This window comes from Anolis sagrei, chromosome 6 (genome assembly GCF_037176765.1).
Source record: "Anolis sagrei isolate rAnoSag1 chromosome 6, rAnoSag1.mat, whole genome shotgun sequence".
Taxonomy (NCBI): domain Eukaryota; kingdom Metazoa; phylum Chordata; class Lepidosauria; order Squamata; family Dactyloidae; genus Anolis; species Anolis sagrei.
In genome coordinates, this window is record NC_090026.1 from 14070675 (window position 1) to 14098673 (window position 27999).

At 41.8% G+C, this 27999-nt stretch overlaps 1 protein-coding gene across 2 annotated transcripts; it reads left to right on the forward strand.

Annotated features, from left to right (window-relative positions):
- On the forward strand, positions 1-25973 carry METTL17 (methyltransferase like 17). 2 transcript variants are annotated; one of them, XM_067469802.1, is made up of 14 exons: positions 1-126; positions 6040-6193; positions 8021-8179; positions 10785-10881; positions 12816-12897; positions 14034-14107; positions 15370-15464; positions 16019-16089; positions 17730-17837; positions 19618-19686; positions 20416-20466; positions 21684-21776; positions 25104-25288; positions 25554-25973. In XM_067469802.1, exons 1-14 carry the CDS (start codon positions 49-51, stop codon positions 25669-25671), a joined length of 1434 nt encoding a protein of 477 aa, XP_067325903.1. In that variant the 5' UTR covers positions 1-48; the 3' UTR covers positions 25672-25973. The 2 variants fall into 2 exon arrangements, with proteins under 2 accessions (XP_067325903.1, XP_060636124.2); XM_060780141.2 differs by having other exon boundaries at positions 8021-8173.
- The last annotated feature ends 2026 nt before the right edge of the window (positions 25974-27999 follow it).

A 27999-nucleotide genomic window follows, 5' to 3' on the forward strand; every position in this document is an offset into this window, starting at 1 on the left:
GAGAGCGCTTTTGCGCCTGCGCAAGGGGGAAAACGAGACCTTCCCAACATGGCGGCGCCCAGGCGTTTGTGGCAGGCATGGGGTTCCTTCAACAGCAGCGTTCCTGGCACTGCTTTGGCTTTCAGGGTGAATATTTTATTTTCTCAATTTTGTTTTCTTATTCTCCACCCTGTGATGTGTGTCCGTTATGAAAGTTGTATGTAGAAGCTTATTTATTTGTTTATCGTGTCATCCGCAACCAGAACATTGTATTACATTTATTTACTTATTTACTTATTTACTTTGCTTATATACCGCTGTATCTCAAGCCCGAAGGCGACTCACAGCGGTTCACAAACAGTAGAAACAGCAGTGGTTCCATACAACATATAACAATTGACTTAACACATTATCCATAAATTACCAATAAGCAATTACAATGCACAATTATTACAAAAAACAACCGTACCCAATCTTCTCATCATCCAAGCGTAGTCCAGGTTCCTCGTCCATTGTTCCATTCCTATGTTCCATTACCAGATTGCACTAAATTACTCAAACGCCTGCACAAACATCCAGGTCTTCACCTTTTTGTGGAATACCATTAGAGATGGTGCAAGTCTAATGTCTGTAGGAAGGGCGTTCCACAGCCAAGGAGCCACCACTGAGAAGGCTCTATCTCTCGTCCCCGCCAACCGTGCTTGAGAAGCCGGCGGGATCGAGAGCAGGGCCTCCCTGGAAGATCTCAAAGTCCTGGTGGGTTCATAGGCCGAGATGCAGTCAGAAAGGTATCTTGGGCCGGAAACGTTTAGGGCAGGGACCCTCAAACTTTTTAAACAGAGGGCCAGGTCACAGTCCCTCAAACTGTTGGAGGGCTGGATTATAATTTGAAAAAAAAAACATGAATATATTCCTATGCACACTGCACGTATCTAATCTGTAGTGCAAAAAAAAAAACACCTAAAACAATACAATAATTAAAATGAAGAACAATTTTAACACATATAAAGTTATTAGTGTTCCAATAGGAAGTGTGGGCCTGCTTTTGGCAGATTAGATAGGATTGTTGTTGTTGTTGTGCGTTTTCACGTCATTTCAGACTTGGATTGACCCTGAGCAAGGGTCGGGTAAATGACCTTGGAGGGCCGCATCCGGCCCTCGGGCCTTAGTTTGAAGACCCCTGGTTTAGGGCATTTCTAAAAGAACAGAACAAACAAACAGATTAAAAAAAAACACAGATTTTGCAAACTTGGTACTTGATTAAATGTCCTTTGACCAGTATCTTGCCACTTGGAGTGCCTCTGGTGTTGCCGCAAGAAGGTCCTCCATTGTGCATGTGGCAAGACTCAGGTTGCATCGCAGCAGGTGGTCAGTGGTTTGCTCTTCTCCACACTCGTATGTCGAGGATTCCACCCTGTAGCCCCATTTCTTACGATTGGCTCTGCATCTCGTGGTGCCAGAGCGCAGTCTGTTCAGCGCCTTCCAAGTTGCCCAGTCCTCTGTGTGCCCAGGGGGGAGTCTCTCATTTGGTATCAGCCATTGGTTGGGGTTCTGGGTTTGAGCCTGCCACTTTTGGACTCTCGCTTGCTGAGGTGTTCCAGCGAGTGTCTGTAGATCTAAGAAAACTATGTCTTGATTTAAGTCGTTGACGTGCTGGCTGATACCCAAACAAGGGGTGAGCTGGAGATGTCTCTGCCTTGGTCCTTTCACTGCAACTTCCCGGCGGATGTCAGGTGGTGCAATACCGGCTAAGCAGTGTAATTTCCCCAGTGGTGTAGGGCGCAGACACCCTGTGATAATGCGGCATGTCTCATTAAGAGCCACATCCACTGTTTTAGTGTGGTGAGATGTTTTCCACACTGGGCATGCATACTCAGCAGCAGAGTAGCATAGCGCAAGGGCAGATGTCTTCACTGTGTCTGGTTGTGATCCCCAGGTTGTGCCAGTCAGCTTTCGTATGATATTGTTTCTAGCACCCACTTTTTGTTAGATGTTCAGGCAGTGCTTCTTGTAGGTCAGAAAACGGTCCAGAGTGACTCCCAGGTATTTGGGTGCGCTGCAATGCTCCAGTGGGATTCCTTCCCAGGTAATCCTCAGAGCTCGGGATGCTTGTCTGTTCTTAAGGTGAAAGGCGCATGTCTGTGTTTTAGATGGATTAGGGTTCAGTTGGTTTTCCCTGTAATAGGCAGTTAGAGCACCTAGAGCTTCGGAGAGTTTCTGTTCAACCATCTCAAAGCTCCCTGCTTGAGCAGTAATGGCACGATCTTCAGCATAGATGAAACTCTCTGTCCCTTCTGGCAGAAGCTGCTTTGATTCGGATTAACTGAATCCGAAGTAATTGAAACAGCATAACTGGCCCTCGTTGTAAGTCGTCAAGGAGATTTTGGGCAGCAACTCCTGTCAGCAAATTCTGGACTCAAGGATAATACTTTCACGGCCAAGGAAGTCTTGGGATTTGTAGTTTGGTGAGGAGATAAAGTTCTCTGGGTGATGATTCTGAATACAACCCTTTAAGGTGTCACCATGGCAACTAAAGTGGGATCATAGAGTGATAACTGTACAGCAGGCATGGGCAAACATGGGCCCTCCAGGTGTTTTGGACTTCAACTCCCACAATTCCTAACAGCCGGAAGGGCCCTCCAGGTGTTTTGGACTTCAACTCTCACAATTCCTAACAGCCGGTAGGCTGTTAGGAATTGTGGGAGTTGAAGTCCAAAACACCTGGAGGGCCCAAGTTGGCCTAAGCCTGCTGTAAAGTGTGAACATGACCTACATGTTGTCACTTTGCCATTTGGTCCTTTCATAATCGCTCTCAGGCTGGATTGGATTGACACTGCCATGAGTCGCCCAAGGGCTGAGAAAAGCGGTATATAAATGAAGTTAATAATAATAATAATGTGCTCCAATTGCCTAAACTTGTGCGCCACCTTAAGAAGCCAGACTTGGCCACGGTTGTCCATTCTCTTGTTACATCTCGATTAGATTACTGCAATGTTCTCTATGTGGGGTTGCCTTTGAAGACTGTTTGGAAGCTTCAAGTAGTTCAGCGGGCAGCAGCCAGGCTGCTTATTGGAGCAGCATACAGGGAGCATACAACACCAACCCCCCTCCTCTGTGTCAGCTCCACTGGCTGCCAATTTGTTACTGAGCACAATTCACAGTGCTGGCTTTAGACTTTGTTGTTGTTTATTCGTTCAGTCACTTGCGACTCTTCGTGACCTCATGGACCAGCCCACACCAGAGCTCCATGTTGACTGTCACCTCCCCCAGCTCCTTCAGAGTCAAGCCAGTCACTTCAAGGATGCCATCCATCAATCTTGCCTTTGGTTGGCCTCTCACCCTTTTTCCTTCCGTTTTCCCCAGCATAATTGTCTTCTCTAAGCTTTCCTGTCTTCTCATGATGTGGCCAAAGTACTTCCTCTTTGCCTCTAATGTCCTTCCTTCCAATGAGCAGTCAGGCTTTATTTCCTGAAGTATGGACTGGTTGGATCTTCTGGCTGTCCAAAGCACTCTCAGAACTTTCCTCCAACACCACAGTTCAAAAGTATCTCTTTTCCTTTGCTCAGCCTTCCCTATGGTCCAGTTCTGACATCCGTAGGTGACTACGGGGAGTACCGTTACTTTTACTATACAGATCTTCTTTGCCAGTGTGATGTCTCTACTCTTCACTATTTTATCGAGATTGGTCATTGCTCTCCTCCCAAGAAGTAAACGTCTTCTGATTTTCTGACTGCAGTCTGCATCTGCAGTAATCTTTGTACCTAGAAATACAACGTCTGTCACTGCCTCCATGTTTTCTCCCTCTTTAGCCTATAAAGCCTTAAATGGTTCTGGCCCAGCTGACCTGTCCGAGTGTATCTCTCCTTATGAACCATCTAGGACTTTAAGATCATCTGGAGAGTCCCTGCTCTTGCTCCCGCCTTCTTCACAGATGTGTCTGGTGGGAACGAGAGACTGGTCTTTTTCAGTGTTGACCCCTCGACTGTGGAACACCCTCTCTAGGGATATCAGATCGGCCCCTTCCCTTTTAACATTCCGTTAAAAAGTCAAAACCTAGCTTTTTGAGCAAGCATTCACAAATGCAGTGTAACAGGCCAATACAGAACAATGGAACAATTGGATGATGTGATTAGACATTGATTTTAATAAGGAGAAGCTGTTGATACATGCTTTATATATTTTTATTGGCTCTGTATGGTTTTTATATTATATGTTTAATGGGGGCAGGGTTGTATTTGATGGTATCCGGGCATCGAATTGTTGCCAACTGTAAACCACTTTGAGTCGCCTTCGGGCTGAGAAAGGCGATATACATATATGGTAAATAAATAAATAAATTCAAAGTGCTGGCTTTAGCCTATCAAGCCCTAAATGGATCTGGTCCAACTTACCTGTCTGAATGTATCTCCCCCTATGAAATATCCCGGGTGGTAAGATCTTCTGGGGAGACCCTGCTCTCGGTCCCGCCTTCCTCACAGATGTAGCTGACGGAGATGAGGGACAGGACCTTGTCAGTGGTGGCCCTTTGGCTGTGGAACTCCCTTCCCAGTGAAATTAGATTGGCCCCCTTCCTCCTCTTCTTTAGGAAGCAAGTTAAAACCTGGCTATGGAACCAAGCATTTGGAAAGTAGTTCAGGGCCTCCTGGTGGCACAATGTGTTAAACCACTGAGCTTCTGAACTTGCTGACCGAAAGGTTGGCAGTTCGAATCAGGGGAGCGGAGTGAGCTCCTGCTGTTAGCCCCAGCTTCTGCCAACCTAGCAGTTCGAAAACATGCGAACGTGAGTAGAACAATAGGTTACCTTCTGCAGGAAGGTAACAGCGCTCCATGCAGTCATGCCGGCCCCATGACCTTGGAGGCATCCACGGACAATGCTGGCTCCTCAGTTTAGAGATGAGCACCACCCCACAAATTTATTTATTTATTTATTTCGTATACTTCTACCCTGCCCTTCTCAACACCCGAGGGGGGACTCAGGGCGGCTTACAAAAAGGCACATCTTGGTGCCTACACAAAAACAATAACATATAAAACCAGCAATTAAATGGTCAACAATTAAAACAACAATATATCTCACAATCAATAGCCAATCTCAGACACAGCGTTCACCAACTCAGAGTCCATATTTTGTTCCACCTTGTCCAATTCCTATCCGTCGTCACAGTCCTTTATTCATCTGCCAGATTGCCCAAACGCCTGGTCCCACATCCATGTTTTTAATTTCTTTCTGAAGGAAAGGAGGGATGTTGCTGATCTAATTTCCCCGGGGAGTGAATTCCATAGGTGAGGGGCCACCACTGAGAAGGCCCTGCTCCTCATCCCCACCAATCTCACTTGTGACAGAGGCGGGGTTGAGAGCAGGGCCTCCCCAGAGGATCTCAGACTCCGAGATGGGACGTAAAGGGAGATGCGTTCGGACAGATACGCTGGGCCGGAACCGTATAGGGTTTTGTAGGTCAAAACCAGCACTTTGAATTGTGCTCGGAACTGGATCGGCAGCCGGTGGAGCTGACATAACAGGGGGGTGGTATGCTCCCTGTATGATGCTCCGGGGAGCAGTCTGGCTGCCTCCCGCTGGACTAATTGAAGTTTCCAAACAGTCTTCAAAGGCAACCCCACGTAGAGTGCGTTGCAGTAATCTGTCCGGGATGTAACAAAGTCAGACAGGACTATATTTATTGTCAGGGGAAACCTTTACAGGGCTATATGCAGCTACAAAGTGAATGCAATGTGATTGGAAAATCTTCTGGATTATGATTTCGGGTATTTATATGTTAGTGTTTTATGATTTTCATGATTTTAATGCTCAGTGTATATTGCAATTTTGTACATTTTTACGTTAATGTAGCATTGAATTACTGCCCGTTTGGAAGCCGCTCGGAGTCCCCTTCGGTGTTGAGATAGAGCGGTGCAAACTACAGTAAATAAATAAATATTGCAATTGATTTGTATGATACAATCAGTGTGGACCATGCATGGAGGGCCACAGTGAAGATGCCTCGTGAACTGTATATGATTTATGTATGATGCCTAACTTTTCTCCTGCTTGTCTTCTCCAAGGGCCTGGCTACAGTCATTCCCAATGTCTCCAGGGTAGATAACACATCCAGTTTCTTGGACAAACTCCCACACCGCAAGCACCCTGGCGTTGTCCACCTCAAAAATATCAGTCTTCCGTCAGAGTTGGTGGAAGCAGCTCGCTTTCTGGTATCCAGTGAGTAAAACTCATAAAATATAGGAATCTCTGGGGGGTGAGGCAAGTGGGTTGTGTTTAGTGAATGCCCTATTTGTCTGGAATTATAGGTAGCTAAAGGATTACTATTATTATCTTTATTTATACCCTGCCTTTCTTCCCATGGGGACTTGGGGTGGCTAACATCTATCCACTCTAGACCAGTCGTGGGTCAATCTTTTCCAAACCCTGCCATGATTCAAAGTTGGTCATGTTGGTTCTGTGTGTCAAGTTTGGTCCAGATCCAATATCAGCTGAGTTCACTGTTCTCTGGACAAGGGTGAACTACAACTCTCAGATTGCCAGGCCAATCACCCACAAACCCAGCCAGTATTTACAGTTGGCAATGTTGGTCCTGTGCATCAAGTTTGGTCCAGATCTGTCGTTGGCTGGGTTCAGTGATCTCTTGAGAAGTGTAAACTCCCAGATACCCAGGGCAATCACCCCCAAAACCTGCCAGTATGCACAGGAAAGGGTTGTGGGATAAGCACTGGGCAGGGACATACAAATTACACACAAGGAAACCTGAAATGCCTGTCTGTGGTGGAGGAAACAAATCTAAGATGAAATTCTCTTCGAATGAAAGCATTCCTTAGGTGGTGGGTCGTAGTGTTTGGGCTATGTGTTCATGGTGCTTGCTATAACCTGCAATGTCAGATGAGGGAATGCCTTTGGAGGCTTCTCAGCACTTGGAACTATAGCCTGTTTGTGGAAGCAGGAGGCAGTCTGTGTAAGTGGACACCTCCACCACATACACACATATACATTTTTCACTTTTGTATAGATATATGCCTTATAAAATGTACCTTTTCCGATGTACATAGAAATTCACCTTAAGAACAAACCTACGGAATCTATCTTACCTGTAACTCGAGGACTGCTTGTAGATGAAAGAAGGAAGAACTTTGTGGACTGACAATCTATATAAATAAAAATGTAATGTTTGTTTGTGGGATTAACATAACTCAAAAACCACTGGACGAATTGACACTTAATTTGGACACCATACCCCTAACAGACCAAGGAGTGACCATCACTCATAACCTCCCCACCCCCACCCCAAAAAAGAGCGGAAAGGACTTAAAACCCTGGAAAGCTAAATGACTATACAGAAAAAAGGGAAGGAAGTAAAGGGGGGGGGGGGGAGGAAGGAGAGCAAGAAAGAAAGAAAGAAAGAAGGAAGGAAGGAAGGAAGGAAGGAAGGAAGGAAGGAAGGAAGGAGGTAGAGAAGGAAGGAATCAGAGAAAGTGGGAGGGAAAGAAAAAGGGGTGAAGAAGGAAAGAGGTAGAGAAGGAAGGAAGGAGAGAAGGAAAGGAAAGAGGAAGCAAAGGAAGGAGAAAAAGAAGGAAAGAGAGAAGGATGGAAGCAAAAAGCGAAGGAAGGAAGGAAAGAGGTAGAGAAGGAAGGAAGAGAAAGGAGAGGAGAAAGAAAAAGGGGGAAGGAAGGGAAGAGGTAGAGAAGGAAAGAAGAAAAGGGAAGGAAGGAAGGAAAGAGGGAGCAAAGGAAGGAGGGAAAGAAGGAGAGAAAGAGAGAGGGAAGGTTGGCCACAGCAACACGTGGCGGGTACAGCTAGCGCCTAATAAAAAATCAGGGACAGAGTTTGGGTTCCATAGAGGGGGAAAAAGATTTCTGAAGGGTTCCATGACTGAAAAGGTTTGGGAACCTTTGCATTAGATTATATCTTCTTTCCACTCTTGATATGAATCAGCTCATAGTGTGAAGATAGCATATGCATTATATGAAAGCAAGAAAGCACATTATGTTTCAAAGAGGGAGTGTCTCCAATCTGACTGCTATTCCTTCTCCCAGAATCCTCCATGCGCAACATGGAAAAGCAAACAAAGGCCCTCGCCAATTATCTCTGGAGCCGCAAGCGCCCCATGGAAACAGTGGACCTGCGCAAGAAAGCAGAGCAGGTGGAGCAGCAGCTACGGCAGGAGATGGCACATATCCATCAGAAAAGTAAGGGTGTGTTTCTGGGGTAACTGGAGAAGGGACGCTTTTTGCCATAACAGTTGAAAGAGGATTTGCTGCAAAGGAGAGTTAAAATGGCATAGCCAGAGCAATATTGAGAGTCATGATCACTTCATTGTAGTGGCTTATCAGCATCCCCATAGATAATGAGAAAGAATTTGCAATAGCTGCATGATTTTTGACCACTGGATTAGAGCAAGATTTCTTTTTTTATTATTACTTGTGACCCTTTTCCACCTGAGAAAGTTTTACATGAGCCTAGAGATATAGATATATAAAATAAATGTAAACATCAAACATTTACTAATGAAAAACCTTTGCAAGGCTTGTTAAACAAGCTGATTTTCCTTTTTGTGGAGTACAGCTGAAGCATTTTCTTCAGTCTACAGAATCTACTGCATGCTACTAAAATATTTGTGCAAATGTCTAGGTGTTGTTCAGTAACCTTTACTGCTGCCAATTTTTTCACAACCCCAACATTGAGCTAAAATTATTCCCTTTGGGGTTTTTAATTAATTTATTTTATTTTATTGTTTTACCCCACCCCCACTCTCCGCCTCTCCCCTTGGACATACAGTTTGTACAGTAAAGTACAGAAATTACATTTGAAATATCAGTCTTAGTCTCAGTTTTTCCACTCCACATCATAATACATTGCTTCCTTCCTTCCCAAGATGGTGGCTAGGGAGGGCTTGAGGGCGTTTTTGCGGCTGCGCAAGGGGGAAAATGAGACCTTTCCAACATGGCGGCACCCAGGGGCTTGTGGTGGGCATGGGGTTCCTTCAACAACACCGCTCCTGGCACAGCTTTGACTCTCAGGGTAAATTTCTCTCAGTTTTGTTTTCTTATTCTCCACGATCCCACATGTTCTTAATTATTATAACATTTTTATTTTGTCTATATTGTTCAATTTACAATTTGTTATTTCCACATTTAGCATATTTACTATATAGTTATACCAATTCGTTAGAGTCCAGTTTGTTTTATCTTTCCAACCCATTTCCTCACTAAAACAAGTTGCGCACATGCTATTAGTTTGTCAACCACTCTTTCCTTTTGCACATTATGCACGCCTGGTATCCTTGCATGTAATACATTTCTATTGGTTATTATTATTTGAAGATTTAACATTCTATTAATTTCTCCTTCAATCATTCTCCAATAGACCTGTAATCTGTCACATTCCCATATCATGTGATTAAAGACACCTCTTTGTTTACAGCCATGCCAACACCTGTCTTTTACCCCTGGTAAAAACTGTGAAAGTTGTGCAGGAGGTCCTGTACCATTTTTGTAACATTTTCCTTCTAACTTTCCTTACTACATTGTATTTTTTCCTTTACTATAAAGTAGAGTCTCGCTTATCCAACATAAACGGGTCGGTAGAACATTGGATAAGCAAAAATGTTGGATAATAAGGAGGGATTAAGGAAAACCTATTAAAAATCAAATTATGTTATGATTTTACAAATTAAGCACCAATACATGGTGTTTTACAACAAATCGACAGAAAAAGCAGTTCCAAGTTCTATATTTACATATTTCCATGTAAATATAGTAATTACTATATTTACATGGAAATATGTAAATATAGAACTTGGAACTGCTTTTTCTGTCGATTTGTTGTTTGCTGTTTCAATACATTGCGATGTTTTGGTGCTTAATTTGTAAATATAGTAATTACTATATTTACAAATTAAGCACCAAAACATTGCAATGTATTGAAACAGCTGTGGATCCGGGCAGGAAGCAGACTGCGTTGGATAATACAGAACGTTGGATGAGCGAAGGTTGGATAAGCGAGACTCCCCCTTTGGTGTTGGGACCCACAGTTTAAAAAGTAGTAAGTTAGAAGTAGTAAGTTCTGAGAGTGCCTTGGACCGCGAGAAGATCTAACCAGTCCATACTCCAGGAAATAAAGCCCAACTGCTCATTGGAGGGAAGGATATTAGAGACAAAGTTGAAGTACTTTGGCCACATCATGAGGAGACAGGAAAGTTTAAAGAAGACAATGATGCTGGGGAAAATGGAGGGAAAAAAGAAGAGGGGCCGACCAAGGGCAAGATGGATGGATGGTATCCTTGAAGTGACCGGCTTGACCTTGAAGGAGCTGGGGGAGGTGATGGCTGACAGGGAGCTCTGCCGTGGGCTGGTCCATGAGGTCACGAAGAGTCGGAAGTGACTGAATGAATGAACAACAACAAAACGTTAGATCACTGGATTAGAATCTGTCTGGGTTTAAATCCCACACTCAGAAATTAAGCTCTTACTTCATAACTGAGCTGATTGCATTCTGAAAGCATGTAAATTCTGTAAATTATAGTGATGAGTGTAATTGTACAATGAGAGTTATCATGCGTGTTAAACGTGCCTTCCTTGCAGGAGAAGGGAATGAGGCGTGGCAGATAAAATAATGCATCATGGTTTTAACCATTTGTTTTTAATAGTCCTGTGTTTAATTCTATTTTAGGGTTTATATGCTTTAAGTTTTAAATTGTATTTTATATTGGTTTTCGTATTGTTAGCCACTTTGAGTTTGTTTTAAGAGAGGAGAAGCAGCATATAAATGTCATAGCATTGTTTTTTGTCTCTTTGTCAGACGCTTTGGACTCATTGAGTGAAGTGGATGAGAAGAAGTTGCAGAAAAAGGTCATGAATATCATCCGTAAGACAACTTACCACTGGGAGAAATTGGAGTAAGTTCCCTGTTCTTAAAAAGAAAAAAGAAAAGAAAAGAAAAGAAAAAAAAGCCTGATTCCCAGTAAAGATTTGTTTCACATACAGCAGGGGTCCTCAAACTAAGGCCCGAGGTCATTTACCCACCCCTCACTCAGGGTCAACCTAAGTCTGAAATGACTTGAAAGCACACAACAACAACAACAATCCTATCTCATCACCCAAAAGCAGGCCCACACTTCCCACTGAAATACTAATAAGTTTATATTTGTTAAAATTGTTCTTCATTTTAATTATTTTATTGTTTTAAAGTGTTTTTTTTGCATGACAAATAAGATATGTGCAGTGTGCATAGGAATTCATTCATGCTTTTTTCAAATTATAATCCGGCCCTCCAATAGTTTGAAGGACTGTGACCTGGCCCTCTGTTTAAAAAGTTTGAGGACCTCTGACATACAGCATGCACTCACTCAGCTCATTGAATGCAGATTAGTCTGCAAAGACCTTCATTTCATGCAGATACCTCTTCTGTCATTTTATGTATAACAGCTATGTGTGTAAATCATGTAACCCATTTCATAGTGGAATATGTTGTCTGAGAGAGTGGTGGAATCTCCTTTTCTGGAGACGGTTAAAGAGAGACTAGATGACCAACTGTCAGAGGCACTCCAAGTGGCCAGCTTCTGATCAAAGGACATTTAGCATAATGCCAAATTTTTTGAAATTTGTGTTTTTAAATGCATTTTAAGTGTACCCCCAACTCACTTCTAACACGCTAAATAAATAAGTAAGGCTTTGATTGTGTTTTCATGGCAGAGGATTAGACTGGATTGTGTGTAAGGTCTCTTCAAACTCTAGGATTCTATGATTAACTGATCTGTCATAATTGTGTAGTCTTTGATCATATGACCTGAATTACCCAACACTGGAAACATGAAATAGTTGTGCAAAATTCCAGAATTCTTTGGGTTAAGAAACAGCCAGGGAATATAAAATTTTGGACTCTTTAGACCAGTGGTTCTTAACCTGTAGGTCCCCAGATGTTTTTGGCCTTCAACTCCCAGAAATCCTAAGCAAGCAACTGGCTGGGATCTCTGGGAGTTGTAGGCAGAGGCGGCCGTAGGTAATTTTCAACGGTAAGCAAACAGTATTTTGCCCCCCCCCCCCCCGACCAATCACTGATATATATTGTTTGTCGTGGGAGTTCTGTGTGCCATATTTGGTTCAATTCCATCATTGGTGGAGTTCAGAATGCTCTTTGATTGTAGGTGAACTATACATCCCACTAACTACAACTCACATATGTCAAGATCTATTTTCCCCCAAGAGCGCCTCAAGAGTGCCCCTGGGCAAAATCAACTATACTGCAAATGCTTACTTTGCGTAATGGGTTGAGCCGCCCCTGGTTGTAGGCCAAAACACCTAGGGACCTTCAGGTTGAGAACCATTACTATGGATCATTGTTTAAATCAATTGTTTAAATCAATTGATAATTTAACTAAACCTTCATCTAAGTCATGAACAAAGATGATAAACAGAACTTGTCCCAGGACCAAACCCTGCTGCACTCCACTAGTCACTTCTTTCCAGAATGAAGAGGAACCATTGGTGACCACCCTTTGAGTTCAGTCACTTAACCAAATCCACCTCACAGTGGTATTATCTAGCCCACATTTTACTAGTTTGTTTGAAAGACAATCATGGGGGACCTTGTCAAAGGCCTTACTAGAACCAAGATATGTTACATCCACAGCGTTCCCTGCATCTACCAAAGTGGTAGCCCTATCAAAAAAAAAGATAAGATAGGTTGATACTGCCCCTTATAACACAACTAGCATATATTCATCAATTGCAAGACTTTTTTCTTGCCCTTTATGATATTGCACATTCCAGGCTTTGCTACCACACACAAACAGATCCCTGCAACTGACTGCCTCTGCTTTGTCCTTCCAAGCTACACTGAAGAGCTCAGCTTTCTGTACATGGCAGCTCGAATGGATGGGGTGTTTGCCGCAGTGTACCGAGCTTTACATGAGGTGAGTTGCTGATTTAGTATGGTGCTTATATGTTAAGGGATTGAAGTATACTTGGCAAAAGCTTGGACTGTCTAGCCCTGGGCCTGTATGGTGTACATATATTAAAACACAAGAGATTCTACACATTAAGAAAAAATGTCCTGGTGGTAAGAGCTATTGAATTCTGGAATAAGCTGTCTCAAAGTGTGATGGAGACCCATTCCTTGGAAATTTTTAAACAGACTGGATTATCATTTGTTGAGACTGCTTTGCTTGTGTATTCCTGCATGCAAGCGGTTAGACTTGATGTTGGAAATCTTCCAATGCTGTGATTCTATACCTCATACTATATACCATGGTTTTCTTGGTGACCTTTTGGCAAGTATTAAGATTTTGGTATTAATATATTGTTTCCCAAATGTTCAAACTACTTAGTGATATTATCCCAACAGTCCTTACTACAATCTTGTCTCTAAACCAGCATTATTATAAGCATTAATATGCATTCCATTGGAACTGTGCAGCAGTGGGATTTATACTTGATGTTGCACCACTATGGATGGGTTGTTGGATTTTGTGAACCTATAGCAGAGAATTCTTGGCCCTCTAGATATTAATAGACTACTGCAGGTTACACCACTGATAAAAATTTGCAATCCTGCAATATGTGGATGACGACAGGTTCCCTAATGTTCCATGTTATTGCCACAGCCTTTAACTATGATTAGGCATTAGTAATACCTCATATTTAGAAGAATGTGCTTTTTAGATGTCAAGAAGAGTCTGCTTCTTATAAGGTATCCTGCATCTCAGTTTTTCTGTGATATGGTTCCTTTGTTGTTGTTGTTCATTCGTTCAGTCGTCTCCGACTCTTCGTGACCTCATGGACCAGCCTACGCCAGAGCTCCCTGTCGGCCGTTACCACCCCCAGCTCCCTCAAGGTCAGTCCAGTCACTTCAAGGATGCCATCCATCCATCTTGCCCTTGGTCGGCCCCTCTTCCTTTTGCCTTCCACTTTCCCCAGCATAATTGTCTTCTCTAGGCTTTCCTGGTTCCTTATGAATTTCCAAACCTGGCTCAGCCACTAAATGTTTGACATTGGTCATGTCACCCCAGAAGCTAATGCCATGCTTTCTTCTCCATTTTGACCCCTCCAGATCCAGAAGAGAGTCCCAGATTTTCAGCCTCGCACCCTGTTGGATTTTGGCTCAGGGACTGGCACTGTTAGCTGGTGAGAAATAGTGTGATACTAATGTGACATTGCTTCTGCAGCAGTGAGAAGACATTTCTTTGAGAGAAGCAGGGAAGGAGAAAGAATAACTAATGGGACAGTGATTATGACCTGTTACGATCAAAACCTACTGGGATAAGGATGATGACCTGTTAGGGTCACACCTATTGGGGATTATGATTATGACCTGTTAGAATCACAACCTATCGGGTAGCAGAGTTATGGAAGTATTCCTTTCATTTATTGAGTAATGGATGTTGGCTGGGCACATAGATATCTTGTTTTTATTCAATGCTCTCAGCACGCAAAGATTCAAGTAGAATTCTTTTAAAGTAACAAGTTTGTTTTACTCAGAATTTCATGTATTTAAATATACAGGCACATTCCTTGTCAGGTTAAACTTTAAAATAATAATAATAATAATAATAATAATAATAATAATAATAATAATAATAATATAATCATCATCATCATCATCTTTATTTATACCCCGCCACCATCTCCCCGATGGGGACTCGGAGCGGCTTACATGGGGCCAACCCCAAACAACATATTACATCAAGATAAAACCAAAACATAAACAACAAGCAACATCATCAAAATTACATAAAAATTCAATAACAAAATAGCATTACAAAAAACACAGACATAGTAAACAGTGGTTGGGCCACATGTACAGGATAAAATGTTAAAAACTATAATGAGATAAAAATAGGAGCAAGTTATTTGCCAGGAGCTCATAAAGATACACAGGGTTGTGTATCTTTCACTTATTGTCTTTAATAGTCCCTTCAAAAACTATATTTCTCTGTGCATTTCTCTTTCATAAGAGTCTACTTTCAAAGGATTCAAGCATCAACAGTTTTCTAACTTCTAACACTGACATCTGACTGAAAAACAGACTTCTGTACTCAAGCTGACTCAAGGCTTAACTGTCATCTAACTTCTACTAACACTGACTTCTGTATTCTAACTAACTCAAGCCATAACTGTCATTCCTCAACTGTTGTCATGTTTAAAATGCATTCCAAACAGTCACGTGATTTTCAGCCCCTCCCACTGCCTCAAGTATATAGAGCGAAGGAAACTGCAAACCAAAGAAAACATACACTTCAGGAAATAAAATGACACATTATAAACAGACAAACATCGAATAGAGGAGGCTTGAGAAGTTTGCTATCTCCAACAATAACTGGGAGGCCCAGCAATTCCGCTATGCCAGATGCAGTAGGTAGATGTGTAACCTTTCTTCTTCACTGCAGGGCAGCTCATAGCATTTGGGGTGAGACAATCAATGAATACATGAACATCGACAGCTCAGCTGCCATGTTGGACTTGGCTGAGAAGCTAATGAAAGGTGAGAGCTGGAGCTATGGATTGGGTATGTCAAACCTTTGACTTCTCAGTTTTTTTACTTTCCCAAGTCTACCTTCATCAATGTCAAGTGTATTTTAATTAATAATAACAAATGTACTGCAGTAAATAGTAGCACAAAGCAATATATTGCTTCCAGGTGAATCCTAAGGCTACTTAGGTTGATAAAACAAAATATTTTCACTAAAAAAATTTGAACAAGAACATTTATTAAATTCCTGTAAAAGTAAATCTGCAACAAGTTAGACAGTGGATAAGTTTTTATTTTGAAGTTAGTTTTGGTACATTTCTACCCATGCTTACTTCATCCAAAATTGCTTCTGGCTCCATGATCTGGGCTCCGCAGACATAATGAGAGTTGTACACTGCATAGTGGGGAAGTAGGGAATGCGTAGGTCTTCCTTCCCCAAAACACATACTTTTAAGAAACCACCTTGAAGCTCCAGTTTCATCAGAATTGTCCATTTTATACAAATTCTCACAAGCCATTTCTTTCTTCTCTACATTTGTACCTCTTTTGTTTTTCTCCTCTCCCAGGTTTGTCCGAGAACCAGAACCCCTGCTTTCCTGGGGTCTATTTCCGGCAGTTCCTCCCTGTTTCGCCAAAGGTAAATATGACAGTTCCTCAATGACGGTTCTGTTTAGAAGAGCCTGGGGTCCCAAAAGGCCTTGTTAGTCAAGATTCAAGTACCTGAGATGACAGTGGTTAATTGTACCGGATATTGGAATGGCAGCCTTTCTCCTAATGTGCTTTTCTGGAGCCCCACAAAGTTATTTAAATTCACATAGCTGAATTGTTGCATCCCAAGTCCCTTCATGGCTGAAGGTGGTCCACATTTAAGGTGTTCGTAAAAGTAATTATTTACATACTTGCATCAACAAATGTTAACAACAGTGACAGAACCCCGTTGTCATAGTTATGTTTTGTGATGCCACTGCTACAAAACATACTTTTTAAAGCCAGGCCGTGACTCAACCAAAGGGCACCTCTTATTACGGTATATGTAAAGAACTGGCTAAGTTTTAGTGGTATCAGTACTGGGTTTGTGTGTTAAGACAGAAAAAAGACCCACCCTGTTTAATTACAATACACAGGTTGGGTGAATGGGATAATTAAAGTCAGCAAGTTTGGACCACTCCCGAAGGGGAGTGTTTGGAGCACTACAGACCTCATTTCCCAGTAACCCAATCTTCAAACTTTGGTTGGGGTGCAATTAGAACTGTGGTTCAAACCTGAGGGTGCCCAGATATTTTGACCTACAACTCCTAGAAATCCCAGCCAGTTTACCAGCTGTTAGTATTTCTGGGAGTTGAAGGCCAAAACATCTGGGGACCCACAGGCTGATCTAGTTGAGAACCACTAAATTAGACTGAAGAGCTTTTTGGGTTCACTTTAGGTCATTAATAACTATAAACAGGAACCTCTAGTGGTTTTGAAATTGTAATTCTCCCTTATGATCTCAAAACTACTGAATGGGGTACCAACGAATACCGTATTTCTTCTATTGTAAGATGCCATAAATTGTAAGACCCACCCTAATTTCAGTACCAACAACAACAAAAATACATAAGATGCACGGCTGATTCTAGGATGCGCTTCTTTTTTAGATATGTTAATATAGGAAAAATGTGTCTTAGACCTAAAGAAATACAGAATTTTAACATAACTGTAAAAGTATTCTGGTTTTGGTGAGATGTAGGTGATGTGGGCAGAACAATGAACAGATTCTTTTCACAAATCTGATAAATGGGTTGCTGTGAGTTTTCTGGGCTGTTTATCCATGTTCCAGAAGCATTCTCTCCTGATGTTTCGCCCACATCTATGGCAGGCATCCTCAGAGGTTGTGAGGTTTTTTCCAACAGATCTCACAACCTCTGATGATGCCGGCCATAGATGTGGGAGAAATGTCAGGAGAGAATGCTTCTGGAACATGGCCATGCAGCCTGGAAAGCTCACAACAACCCAGTGATCCCGGCCATGAAAGCCTTCAACAACAATGTGATAAATGTTTGTTGTTCCTTTTTTTCCCCAAAGACCTGAGGGTCATATACTTGGGCCCCTTTCTCCACTCCTCCCCCCATTAGATCCTTACAACAATCCTTGGAAGTAAAATGGTCTGAGAGAGTGGGATTTCCTATCATCAGAACTTGGTCTCTCCAGTCTCAGATCAACAGTCTTAAAGGACTCGGTGATTTTGAATTTAAAACTCTGTGGTTACCTGCATGCTTTTTTTCTGTTCCACTGCAGGTGAAATTTGATCTTGTGGTATCTGCTTACTCTCTTAATGAACTTTCCAGTTATTCTGAGAGAGTGGAGACAGTGCGGACTCTCTGGAGGAAGACAGATGGCTTTCTCGTAAGTGATGTATCTACTCTGATTTGGTGATATGCTATTTATTTCCGCACCACTACTTCACTGTCAGGTTCTTGGGATGAAAAGCAAGGATATTCTCTTCTTCTGACATAGTCCCTTTGTTTCCTAATGACCATGATCCACATTACTTGGTGCCAGGACTGCAGATAGGGAATGAAACAACTACATATTGCTTCCCTGTTCACTCCTTCCTTCATGCTATCAGTTTCCCCTTTGTTGGGTACGAGACTGTAAGGTTCTTCCAGCTGGATCTTCCTATACTCCATAAACATCAATAGCAGGCAAGATTCTAGAAAAGATTGTTAAGGAAGTGGTCTGCAAACACTTAGAAACGAATGCGATCATTGCTAATAGCCAACACAGATTTATCAAAAACAAGTCATACCAGAGTAATCTGATTTTTTTATAGAGTTACAAGCTGGGTAGATGCAGGGAATGCTGTGGATGTAGCGTATCTGGATTTCAGTAAGGCCTTCCTTTGACAAGGTCCCCCATGACCTTCTGGCAAGGAAGCAAATCCAATGTGAGCTAGGCAAAACTACCGTTAGGTGGATCTGTAATTGGTTAAGGGAACAAACCCAGAAGATGATTCTTCCCAATGCTTCCTCCTCATCCTGGAAAGAAGTGACAATGGAGTGCCGTATGCAGGATTCCGTCCTGGGCTCGGTCCTGTTCAGGATCTTTATTAAGGACTTAGATGAAGGGTTAGAAGGCAGGATCGTCAAGTTTGCAGAAGACACCAAATTTGGAGGGGTAGCCAGTACTCCAGAAGACAGGAGCAGAATTCAAAACATTCTTAACCGCTTAGAGAGATGATGGGCCAAAACTAACAAAATGAAGTTCAACAGGGACAAATGCAAGATACTCCACTTAGGCAGAAAAAAAGGAAATGCAAAGATACAGAATGCAGGGAAATATCTGGCTCAGTAGTGGTATGTGTGAAAAAGAGCTTGGAGCCCTCATGGACGACAAGTTAAACATGAGCCAACAAGGTCACGCAGTGGCAAAAAAAGCCAATAGGATTTTGGCCTGCATAAATAGGAGTCTAGTGTCTAGATCCAGGGAAGTCATGCTCCCCCTCTATTCTGCTTTGGCTAGACTACACCTGGAATCACTGTTGTGTCCAATTCTGGGCACCGCAATTGAAGGGAGATGTTGACAAGCTGGAATGTGTCCAGAGGAGGGCGACTAAATGATCAAGAGTCTGGAGAACAAGCCCTATGAGAGCGTCTTAGAGAGCTGGGCATGTTTGGCCTGCAGAAGAGAAGGTTGAAAGGAGACATGATGAGGGGCATGTATCAATATGTGAGGGAAAGTCACAGGGAGGAGGGAGCAAGCTTGTTTTCTGCTGCCCTGGAGACTAGGACGCAGAACATTGGCTTCAAACAACAGAAAAGGAGATTCCACCTGAACATTAGGAAGAACTGCCTAACTGTGAGAGCTGTTCAGCAGTGGAACTCTCTGCCCTGGAGTGTGGTGGAGTCTCCTTCTTTGGAGATTTTTAAACAGAAGCTGGATGGCCATCTGTCGAGGGTGGTTTGAATGGGATTTTCCTGCTTCTTGGCAGGGGGTTGGACTGGGTGGCCCATGAGATCTCTTCCAACTTTATGATTCTAAACACTATGCAGATAGTGCTGTAGTAATGATAATTCATTATAGTCAATTCCTCTTGGAGTTCACATGCTTCCAAAGCCCTCTCTCTTTTGTAAGAAGTAACTTCTCAGGCGCCACATATTGTTCATCCCTTGTCTATCTTTTCTAGGTTCTGGTTGAAAACGGTACCAAGGAAGGTCATCAAATCCTCATGGAGGCCCGAGATGTTATACTCAAAGTGAGATACCTGGATATAGCTGTGCCTTGCTGAAAATAATATATACAGTGTATAAAATTATGACAGCAGTAAAAATGAATGCATAAAATGCATGAATGCATAAAATGCATAAAATCATGGGTTTCTATACAAATATTTGTATAGAAAGGCAGGATAAGCAAATTTCCCAAAAGCTGACATTTTACCCCAGAGTCTACTTCTTCTCATTGTCACTTCTCTAAACTTCTCTAAACTTTTAAATTGCCTAAATTATTAGAAAAACATTTAATTGAAAAAGGAAAATTGGGATGAGAGAACATTTTTTTCTCCATCTTAATGTAGGATGATTAGGACAGTTTTAAATTGTGTATTTTAATATTTTGATAGATTTTTTTTAATGTTTATGTATTGTATGTGAATCTGTGTCCTGGCATTGAATGTTTGCCGTGTATATGCTGTGCTCCGTCCTGAGTCCCCTTCAGGGTGAGAAGGGCAGAATATAAATGTTTTTAAATAAATAAATAGGCAAAGGTGATGTGGGGAGGAAGAAGCTTTCTGTGCAACAGTCCTAATTAAAGAACCGATAGACTTTTTATTTTCAGTTCCTCATTCCCTTCTTATACATTGCAACATCTTGCCCAAAGGTCTCTGTGTGGGTGGGAGAGTGTGTGGGCGGATAGAAAAATTATGGAAAAAAATGGGGAGGGCTGTTGTAATGACTTGTATTTTTCTGTTTTTCATCTCATGCAGGGCACAGACAAAGTAGTTCATGATCCCCGAGAACCACATGTTTTTGCTCCGGTAAGAACTGCTAGAAAAGCCAAAAATAGATTAAGTGCAGGATTAAGTTTCACTCATGTCCAACTGGTTGGCTGACCACTCATAAACAAGTGATTGGCCAATATGGAAACAAGTTAGAATAGTACTTACATGGTTTATAGTCCTGATTTATGGCCAGAACTTTGTTTATAATAGGAGCTTGAGAAATTCTGGAATTGTTAAATTAAAGATGTATTCTGGCACAGAACTCTGTTGATTGGACCATATTTGTTGGATGTGAACCCATACCATTTTGTTTCCAATGTAATAATGACTTGGGAACAAAAATGATGCAGAGATTTATTGGCGAGTGGGCTTATTAACAAAAGAGCCTCCTCATAAATGTACAGCAGAGTAACTTATTAGCAGCAGCGTTACCCAGCACCAGTAGTCCTAAGTGATAAAAAGAACAAAAACACACAGACAAATGTTATCTCTTGCGTAGGAGGCTTTTCTTTACAGCAAAATAATATGGTTGCACTGTTTAGAAGAACAAGGTTTCCATAACACAAATAAATTCAACCTTCGCACTGGAGCATCACACACAAGGCCTTCTCAAATCGAGACCTACCTCACACTCGGCCTTCTCATAGACTAAGGCCTATCTTACACAGAGGCTTCTCTCACAGACTGAGACCTTTCTCCCACTTGAGGTTTAGCTCCGACTAACCTGTACTAATTTACAGGCATACCTGCTTATATAGAACTGCAGCTTTTGCTGAGTCATTGCATCCATTTAACCCTTTCAGTGCTTGACTCAGGAGCCCCCGGTGGCGCAGTGGGTTAAACCCCTGTGCCGGCAGGACTGAAGACCAACAGGTCGCAGGTTCGAATCCGGGGAGAGGCGGATGAGCTCCCTCTATCAGCTCCAGCTCTTCATGCGGGGACATGAGAGAAGCTTCCCACAAGGATGATAAAAACATCAAATCACCCAGGTGTCCCCTGGGCAATGTCCTTGCAGACGGCCAATTCTCTCACACCAGAAGCGACTTGATCCTGACACGACAAAAAAAAAGTGCTTGACTCACATTTTTGTAATTAAAAATACCTAGTTAATTTTTAATATTTCTGACAAGACTTTTGGGTGCATAGTGTGTATGGTAGATGAGATTTCTTTTTTCTGAAGAAGGCTTTGTCCTAAGGATCAGGAGGTTCCCACTACATTGTCGTGCTGACATTGTACTTCATTGTTTCTTTAGTGTCCGCACCATTTGCCCTGCCCTCTTTTGTCCGGTGACCGTGTTCTGCCATGTAACTTCACCCAGGGATATTACGCATTGCCTTTCAGTTGGGTAAGTGTCCTGCTTGGCTTTGGAAAGAGCCTGAATTACTCTGGAGGTTAAGTTAGATCTTTGTGTGTTCAGGTTAGGCAGCTTTGGTAGCAAAGTGGTTGAGAGCAAGAGATAGACATTCTTTGGGCAGGATGAGGCAAGCGAGTCTCCCTTCCTTGACTTCCTTGCTGTGTTAAAAAAGTTATAGGAAAAGCACAAAGAAGGCTTAGTTTCAGTCACAAAAATACTTCACATTAAATCCATGTACGAGTCCTATCTTCACTGATTCAGTGGGAGTTATATAAATGTTGATTAAGTTCCCATTCATTCCATAGGTCTATTTTAGTTAGATATAGGAATTAGTCAGTAAAGGTGAAGTTTCCCTTGACATTAAGTCTAGTCAAGTCCGACTCGGGGATTGTGTTCTTCTCCATTTCTAAGCTGAAGAGCCAGCGTTGTCCGTAGATGCCTCCAAAGTCATGTGGCCGGCATGACTGCATGGAGCGCCATTTGCTTCCCACCTAAGCAGTACCTATTGATCTACTCACATTCGCATATTTTCAAACTGCTAGGTTGGCAGGAGCTGGGGCTAATAGTGGGAGCTCACCTTGTTCTGTGGAATCGAACTGCCAACCTTCTGGTCAGCAAGTTCTGCAGCTTAGTTGTTTAACCTGCTGCACCAACTTAGTATTATATGTTAAATTATGAAGAATCTATTACTATTTATCTTTGCATGTGTATTACAGAAGTTTACACATCAGCTAAAAATGACAAGTCAGTTGCTGATTTATAATGTGCATCTAAAAAGTCAGCGCAGAAAATGGAAAGCAGATGGGGAAGAGAAAGGAAAACAATAAAATAGATGCATGTGTTCTAAGTGTTTTATGACTCAGTCAAATGAAATGACTGTGGGATGACATTTATAGAGGGGCAAAGCCTGATGCAGCAGCTTGTTTCTCTTTAAGGGCTGATGATAGTTTTATTTCTCTCCTCCAAAAATTGTATTTTTTTATCATTTCATACTTAAGTGGGTCCAGAGTCATTGGGCAACATGCTGGACAGCCCAAAGTAAACCCACAGCAGTTACGATTAAAGCAGAGACTTTTGTGACCATGTTCCATAGCTGCTCCACTGCTCCACTAAGAGACAGACGCTGAATGTGCCATAATTGATAAATAAGACGGCAACAACTTGCTACTACTCGCCTTTCCAGCCCCACATTTCTCATCTAGGACATAGGTGTCACAGGCTGAATCCCACGTGCCATGTTATTTTAGGTAGCCCTCCAGATAATCAACTCCCACTCCTGTATTCCTCATCGTTAGACTTTGTTACTGGAACTGATGGGAGTTAATACACTTTATTTATTATACACTTCATTTATATTTTTGCTTTATCTCTTAGAGGGACTCGGATAAAATTACAGTTTTTACATATATAAGGTAAATATTCAATGCAAACAACGACATACAATAGACAACAGAGGTAAAAGCCTTCCCCTTCTATCTCTGACATCTGACGGCGATGCTCAACTTCGGTCATGGAGAGGTGCTCCATAGATTTCTCTGATCATGTTGCCAGCATGTCTGCATGGGGCACCCTTTTACCTCCCCACCAAAGCAGTACCTATTAGTCTACTTGCATTACATCAGTGTTTCTTAACCAGTCTTCGAATTTGAGCACATTGGACATTTGTGACTAGTTTGGTCCTGTGAATGAAAATACATCCTGCATATCAGATATTTACATTACGATTCATAACAGTAGCAAAATTACAGTTATGAAGTAGCAACAAAAAGAATGTTACGGTTGGGTATCACTACAACATGAGGAACTGTATTAAGGAAGGTTGAGAACCACTGCATTACATTCTTTCAAACTGCTGGGTAGGCAGAAGCTAGGGCTGACAGCCGGGCGTTCACCTCGACTCGTGGCTTCAAATATTAACCCTCTGGTCAGCAGATTTCCTGCAGCTAGTGGTTTAACCCGCTGCACTACGGCAGCCTACAGTAAAATCTGGAAGGCTGTCATTTGTTCTGTTTAGTGAAGATAGTGAGGTTTGAATTTAGATATATGTGGATATGATATCTGACATTAAAACCTCCTTTAATCTTTCCCAAACCTCAAAGCCACAAGTGCTATTTGTTTGCTTTTCCCATTAACTCTAGTCCACATGGCAGATGATTAATAGTGATGGGAGTTGTCTTTTAATACCACCTGTAGACCCAAATTGGATAAAAACTGAAAAGCACCATCCACTATGTAAAGAAATGATAGTTGTTCCTTTGTATCCATGAATTTTCCTCCATGGATTCAACTGCCCTTGGAAGGCAACTGTAATGAAGGTGATGTGGCCCTCGATGAAAATGAGCTTGACACCCCTGATCTAGTAGGTTCAATAATGCTGACTTGCTGAACAGAGTACTTAGATCAGTGTTTCTCAACCTTCCTAATGCCGCGACCCCTTGATACAATTTCTCATGTGGTGACCTCAAACCATTACATTATTTTCATTGCTACTTCATAACTGTAATTTTGCTACTGTTGTGAATCATAATTTAAATCTCTGATATGCAGGATGTATTTCCACTCACTGGACCAAATTTGGCAAATATCAATATGCCCAAATTTGATTACTGGTGGGGTTGGGAGGGGGGGGATTGAGTTTGTCATTTGGGAGTTGTAGTCTCTGGGATTTATAGTTCACCTGCGATCAAAGAGCTTTCTGAACTCCACCAACGATGGAATTGAGCCAATCTTGGCACACAGAACTCCCATGACCAACAGAAAATACTGGAAGGGTTTGGTAAGCATTGACCTTGAGTTTTGGAGTTGTAGTTCACCTTCATCCACAGAGCACTATGGACTCAAACAATGATGGATCTGGACCAAGGTTGGCATAAAAACTCAATATGCCCAAATGTGAACACTGGTGGAGTTTGTGGAAAATAGACCTTGACATTTGGGAGTTGTAGTTGCTGGGATTTATAGTTCACCTACAATCAAAGGGCATTCTGAATCCCACCAATGATAGAATTGGGCCAAACTTACCACACAGAACCCGCACGACCAATAGAAAATACTGTGTTTTCTGGTGGTCTTTGGCGACCCCTCTGACACCCCCCTCACAACCAACCCAGGGGTCTCGACCCCCAGGTTAAGAAAGACTGACATAGATAGTCATGCAGTTCAAATGCCAAAAGTTAACCCACTCTTGGTGAAAGTAGGCTCATTTGAAATTGCTTCAGGAGCTGAGGTAGGAAATGTATGGAGGATGGTTGGAAAACATGATGGTACTTTTTACTAAATCTGTTTTTCTTTCTTTCTCCCTTCTATGTGTCTTTCTAGAACCCAGCACATAAGGAGGAGAGGTTTTCTTTCCTAATCCTGCACCGTGGAGCAGGGGAAACAGAGGAGCCCTGGCCTCGGATCACCCAACCCGTCCTTTGCCGGCCTCGCCACATCCACGTCCGCCTGTGCTGTCCTGATGGCAGTCTACAACATGCAGTTATTACTGCTCAGAAACATGGCAGGTGTGGAACTCTTCCATTCAAAGGGTTGGCAGAGTGAGGGAGGCACTGATTCTGGGCCAGAGATGGAGCACTTTTGGTTCTCCAGCTGTTTTGGACTTCATTTCCCAAACACTGGAGCAATAAGGGATTGTGAGAAACGTGGTCCAAAACATCTGAAATTGACAAAGATTCCCCATCTCTTCTGTCACTGGTTGAGTCATTCGAAATAATGACTAATTTTATGAACAGAATGCAAGGATCTTCACCTTGTCACCTTTTCCTTCAGGGATCTTTACCGCTGTGCCCGGAATAGTCAGTGTGGAGACCGCCTCCCTGTTTTGAACCCAGATGCTGAACAAGTACTAGAAGAAGAGAGAATCTCTGAGAACAAGGATCAGAGTTGATAGCAGTCCTCTTCCGGTGTGTTCAATGGCCTATGAAGACCTACTGTGTGAACTGGCACAAAAATACTGGCTAATGTTCAACTAATGAGCAATGGACCATGTTTCCAGGCCAACTTAAATCAGTGTGTGGCATTTAAAGCCATAGAGAAAATGTTGTTAAAACTCACAGAGTAACTAATTGTTCGAATTGTTGCCGATTGTTATCCGTTCTGAGTCCCTCTACGAGGGAAAGAGTGCAATATATAAAACAAAGTAAATAAAATAAAATCGATCTATACACATAATAAAAGTGAAAATCTGTATGTGTGTGTGTGGTTGGGGTGTCCACTTACACAAACAAGCTCCTGCCTCCACAAACAGCTATAGCCCCCACTACTTAGGAGACACCAATAGCCCTCCTTCCAATGTCATTACAAGCTATAGTGAGCGCCATGAACATGTACAAGAGCCTTGCCAATGTCCTCCACCAATGCATTCAAACCTTCAAGAAGAAGATGAATCTCTCATCAAGTACAGTTATCTATAGCAAAGTCCTCAGAGATGTTCATTTGGGTCAACTAAAATATGTTTGAACGACCAACTTTGGGAGTGGTGTTTCTCTGTTGCCTGTATTTACTCCAAGTGGAGCAGATGAACTTGTTCTATTCTAGCTATCTTACTCCCACTTTAATGCCTCAGCTATTGCCCTAAAGCTCTAGAACAAATGACACCCCATTGATAGCCATCCTTCAGACATTCTATCAGCATAGATATCCATCAAGATATTCAGTTTCTATCCAACCTCTGACCACTCCATAAATTGGTCTTAAGCAAAATAGAAGGAAGCCAAGCAACACATTGGAAGAGAGAACTTCCCAACAAGTGTTCTTTATTTTCATTACATTTATTATTTTTCTTTATTATTATTATTATTATTATTATTATTATTACATTTACATTATTTTACTCTATTATTAATTTTATTACATTTATTATTTTTTCTATTTATTATTATCATTCCATTTATTATTTTACTCTATTATTGTTATTATTACATATATTATTTTACCCTATTTATTATTGTTATTATTACATATATTATTTTATTGTATTATTATTACTGTTATTATTACATTTCCATTATTTTACTCTGCTATTATTATTTTTATTACATTTATTATTTTACTCTATTATTATTGGAAGGATAGGTAAGCATATTTACATTGAAGGATAGAAAAATGATTTGATCAGAGTTGGATAGTCTTATCTTTAATTACAGTTTTATGTAAATACTAGCTGTCCCCTGCCATGCGTTGCTGTGGCCCCCATGGGGGTTCTGTGTGGGAGGTTTGGCCCAATTCTATCGTTGGTGGGGTTCAGAATGCTCTGTCATTGTAGGTGAACTATAAATCCCAGCAACTACAACTCCCAAATGTCAAGATTCTATTTTCCCCAAACTCCACCAGTGTTCACATTTGGGCATATTGAGTATTCGTGTAGAGTTTGGTCCAGATCCAGAGTCCACAGTGATATCTGGATGTAGGTGAACTACAACTCCAAAACCAAAGGACACTGCCCACCAAACCCTTCCAGTATTTTCTGTTGGTCATGGGAGAACTGTGTGCCAAGTTTGGTTCAATTCCATTGTTGATGGGGTTCAGAATGCTCTTTGATTGTAGCTGAACTATAAATCCCAGTAACTACAACTCCCAAATGACAAAATCAGTTTTTTGAGTGAAGGACATACATTGGGTTGTTAGGTGTCTTGTGTCCAAATTTGGTGTCAATTTGTCCAGTGGTTTTTGAGTTCCGTTAATCCCACAAACAAACATTACATTTTTATTTATATAGATTCAAAACATTTAACCTACTGATGCCTCAATTAATGCAATTTTATTGGTATCTATTTTTATTTTGAAATTTACCAGTAGCCACTGCATTTCCCACCCTCAGGTTATGCTTGAGTCAATACATTTTCCCAGGGTTTTGGGTTTGGTTTTTTTTTTTGTGGTAAAATCAGGTGCCTCGGCTTATATACTCGAGTATATACGGTAACTGAAACACCACCACCACCACCCCCCCACCCCCCAAATCTTTCTTTTCTGAGTGTTGACACTTTAGGGTTTTATTGTAATCTAAAGGCATATCTTGTTTTTTAGCAACTCGCTTTTCATGAAACTACTTTTTTGACCATTCTAAATTACAACATGAACCATACTTTTGATGTGTCATCTGCTTTCAATCATGTACTGCCTTTTACCCCTCTGACCAAAGTCAGTGCACTGTTTTTTCCCTCTCATGTGACTCAGAACATTGTTTTTCTTTACTCTTAGTCAACTCAGCAGTCTC

Excerpts from the sequence above, each read along its gene's own strand:
- METTL17 (XM_067469802.1), top strand. The coding sequence starts at position 49 with ATGGCGGCGCCCAGGCGTTTGTGGCAGGCATGGGGTTCCTTCAACAGC. Across the intron at positions 8,180-10,784 it reads TATCCATCAGAAAAGTAAGG|ACGCTTTGGACTCATTGAGT; the intron begins GTGTGTTTCTGG and ends TCTCTTTGTCAG. Across the intron at positions 19,687-20,415 it reads CCCGAGATGTTATACTCAAA|GGCACAGACAAAGTAGTTCA; the intron begins GTGAGATACCTG and ends CATCTCATGCAG.